The sequence below is a fragment of the Chlamydomonas reinhardtii genome, chromosome 6 (genome assembly GCF_000002595.2).
Source record: "Chlamydomonas reinhardtii strain CC-503 cw92 mt+ chromosome 6, whole genome shotgun sequence".
In the NCBI taxonomy this organism is placed as follows: domain Eukaryota; kingdom Viridiplantae; phylum Chlorophyta; class Chlorophyceae; order Chlamydomonadales; family Chlamydomonadaceae; genus Chlamydomonas; species Chlamydomonas reinhardtii.
Window position 1 is genome coordinate 971,868 of NC_057009.1, and position 3,652 is coordinate 975,519.

Below are 3,652 nucleotides of genomic sequence, written 5' to 3' on the forward strand. Positions count from 1 at the left end.
ATTGATGTTCCCGCACATCTCTCAGCCTCGACATCGCTGCAAAATCTACCCGGCGCAGCGTGCGCCACCCTGACTGCAGTTGACGCGACCCCAGTCCAAAGCATCCCGGCATCCCGCGCAAACATCCCTGACGGCAGCCCGGCGCTAACCTGCTCAAGCGTCGCGCGACGGTAGCAGGCTAGACGTGATGACGTAACCGCGGCCTGGATGACGTAGGCAGGCAGGGCGCCACAAGCGCAGCAGCGAAGGCTCTGTGCGCCAGGCAGGGCAGGACGTGGCAGGAGGCCAGCAGCGAGGACAGCAGCGGACCACCACGCTTGTGTGTATGTTGTTATATGCAGTCTTCAGTAACAAAGTGGATTGAGTACTGTATGATGACTTTTGGACTGGGCATGAGGCGATCCGATTGTGCAAATCGAAAAGCTTCCGCAACGGACGGCGGTTGGGCACCGTGCCGAGGGCGCACCAGTAGTGTTTTGCTGAATTCCGTGTAAGCCCCCAACAGCCTCTATTGCAAGAACGCAAGTCCTTCGGCAGTCCTAACGCTTCTTCCCGCAGCGGCTGATGTGACTGGTGAGAACCCTTCGTAACATGGTTATAAGGCGTATGGAGTTCCACTGCTTCTCCTTGCATAGGACAGCTCCGTTCATTTGCTGCGCGCCCTCGCCGGGTTGCCGCGGGCACACCAACAGTCACATCAAGCAAGTTTAGCTCCAGGTCCCCAACTGTGGATTCTACAGCTGCAAATAGGTACTAGGAATGCACTGGGCTTGTGATGTCTGGCGAACGACGCGGGTCGGCGTTGCATCGCTAGAAATTAGAATCGACGTGTTGTTCCATGCCTTCCTGCACCGCTTTATAACCTGAAAGCTTTGCCGATAAAGGTGTCACGTAGTCGGTTCTGATGCGTTATCAGAACACAGGTTACCCCATCCAGAGCGGGCGCGCAAAAGGTCGCGCAAGCAGGCACCCCTGCGCGCAAGCGAATGTTTCCGCCGTTGTTCACTGCCGTGTGCCCCTCGCAACCCCCAGTCAACTGATACAGCCGCACACAGCACTAGCTCTGCTATGCGCATACCGTACGCGACTAACATATGTGAACGCCGCCTGCCAGTCCAGCACACCAGGCAACACACGCCACAGTACGACAGACGCCTCCCACGCACGCACCAACCATCTCACACATCCCAATTCAACGCAAAGCCACCATCCCTTACTCGACACAAAGCTGCAGCACATGCGGCACCATGCGGGCATCTGCTGCGGCCAGCCACCACCACCACCACTGACCGCAACAGCCACCTCCGCTGGGCCCCCAGCAGCACTTGCCCGCTGTCAAGGCGCTTGAACACTGCAACGGCAAGACTCTGCTGCGACCTCTTTCCTACGCCGGGCCCGCGTGCAGGGCCTTATCCGCGGGCGCGCTTGGCCGACGACACGCCCCGGCGCTCCCCCACCGGCTGCACCGCCACCTCCGCCACCGCCTCCACCTGCTTCCGCTTGCGCTGCTTCACCGCCTCTGCCGGCGTCAACGCCACCAGCTGCTGCTGCTGTGGCTGCCGCACGGCAGCCCCGCGGGCCCGCTGCGCCGCGCCCGCCCCTACCGCCACCTCCGCCGCCTCGGCTTCAGCCTGCTTCCGCTTGCTCTTCCGACGCGCCACCGGCGCCACCGACTTGCACCTCTTCTGCCGCTTCTCCGCCTGCAGCGCCGCGGCACTGCCGCCCAGCAGCTTCCCCGCCGCCTCCGCCTCCGCCTCTGCCTCCATCCCCTCCTCCCCCAGCCCCTCCGGCCCCGGCAGCTGCACCACATCCCAGCACCCCTCCGCCTCGCGCACCACCTCCCAGTCGAACAGCGCCTCTGCCGCCTTGTCGCCACACGCCATGATGCTGCGCCGCATCAACGTCGCCTCACTCGGACTGCCCCGCGACCGCGGCTCCGCCTCGTGCCGCGCCACCGCCGCCTTGTGCGCCTGGTCCAGTTCCGCCGCCTTGCGCACACGCCACAGCGCGTACGCCTCCGGGTCGCTGAACGCCTTGGGCCGGTTGCGTGTGAACTCCTTCCGCGCGCCAACGCGCCAGCGCTCCACCGCCGCCACCACGCAGTGCCGCACCCAGGCCGCGGAGCCGAGGCGGCGCAGGTCGCCGGACAGGGTGGCGCAGGGCTCGGTGCCGTGCGCCACCAGCCGCGTGTTGAGCAGCAGGGTGGTGCCGTGCAGCGGCGTGAAGCGCAGGTGCAGGTTGCCCAGGCGGAAGGCGCCGCCGCACAGCTCGCCGGCGCCCACCAGCAGCCAGGTGATGAAGGGCAGAGCCGGGTCGTCCTGCGCGCGGGGCAGGCGGGCAGGGGGGGAGGGAGAGGGGCAGGAGGAGGTGGGTTGGAGGTGCGAAAAGGGTGTGTGTGTATACCAGTACGTGTCATGGGGGTTCAATGTAGTTCCCGTCTTCCGCTCGCCCTTCCCCGCCACCCGCAGCACACACCCCCTCAGCACGCCCCCGCGCCTACCTGGTCGAAGTGCACTCGGTTGTAGTAGTTGAGTGTGTAGGACATGGAGCAGAACGGCCCCGTGCCCGCGCCGTGGTGCCTGCACGGGTCCAGAGGGGGGTTTAACTTTGAACCAATCCAGAGGGGTGGGGTGAGAGAGCAGGCGAGGTAGTGGCCGGTGCTGGCCCCAAAGGCCCCAACAGCAGCAGCTGTGGTGGTGCCTGTGCCGGCCTTGCGGCTACGACTCCACTCCCCTGATCCCGGCCCCCGCGGCGCCACTCACTCCCTGCCCCTGCCGTGCTCCCGCAGCAGGGTCATGTGGCGCGGGTGCTGCGCCTCCAGCAGCGCCGAGGCCGCCGCCATCACCTCCCGCATGCGCGCCACACGCGCCGGGCCCTTGGTGGGCTCCAGCAGGTGCGCGTAGCTGAGGCGCGGCGGAGGGGGAAGGAGGCGACAGGCAGGCAGGGAGAGCGGGGAGAGGAAAGGGACATGGATGAGGCGTCAAGTTGGAGGGCTTGGGGTTCAATCCAGTGTAAACGGCAGATACGTGTACTTGTGTGCTGTGCGGCCTAGGCCCCCGCAGCTGGATCAAGTGCCAGCCCCACGTCCGTCCCACGGCATGCGCCACCCACTCACAGTCCGGGCGCGGCGATGGGCGTGGTCTTGGCCCACACCATGCCGGTGGTACCCAGCGGCGGCGGCGCCACCCGCACCTGCCGCTGCTGCCGCTGACCGGCTCCTCTCCGCCCTCCTCCCCTCCCGCTGGCCTGCACCGGCTGCTCCGCCACCACCGCCGCCGTCTTGTTGGCGCTGCGCCGCTGCGTGTTGAAGACGCCGCCCGCCGCCCCCCGCTCAAACGCCTCCACCGCCTGCTGTAGCTTCGGCGCCAGCGCGCCGTCTGCCGGCGCCTGCCGGCACACCACCAGCGGCGTGAAGCGATCGCCCGGCGCCACAGGCAGCGGCTCCACCACCGCCGCCTCCACGGCTGCCGACTTCTTGCCCCGGCCCTTGCGCCGGCGCCCGTCCTTGCCCCCGCCCTTGCGTTTTCCGCCGTCCGTGCTGTTGCTGCTCTTGCCGGCGCCTTTTGGTGACGGCGGTGACTGCGGCGGCGGCTGCGGCCGCGGCGGCGGCAGGCGGGCAAAGACCGCGAAGTCGCGGCCGGTGAGGTCTCGC

The 3,652-nt window shown here is 67.1% G+C and overlaps 1 protein-coding gene across 1 annotated transcript in view; it reads right to left on the reverse strand.

Moving 5' to 3' along the window:
- Positions 1 to 469: 469 nt before the first annotated feature.
- The window catches only part of CHLRE_06g255700v5 (uncharacterized protein), a 4,756-nt gene continuing 1,573 nt past the window's right edge, over positions 470 to 3,652 (reverse strand). Inside the window, exons 2-5 of the mRNA XM_043062695.1 lie at positions 3,116 to 3,647; positions 2,763 to 2,903; positions 2,501 to 2,579; positions 470 to 2,318 (exon numbers count right to left, since the gene is read on the reverse strand). Coding sequence (XP_042923401.1) covers positions 1,410 to 2,318; positions 2,501 to 2,579; positions 2,763 to 2,903; positions 3,116 to 3,647 — 1,661 coding nt within the window. The 3' untranslated portion in view covers positions 470 to 1,409. The remainder of the gene's footprint in view (positions 2,319 to 2,500; positions 2,580 to 2,762; positions 2,904 to 3,115; positions 3,648 to 3,652) is intronic.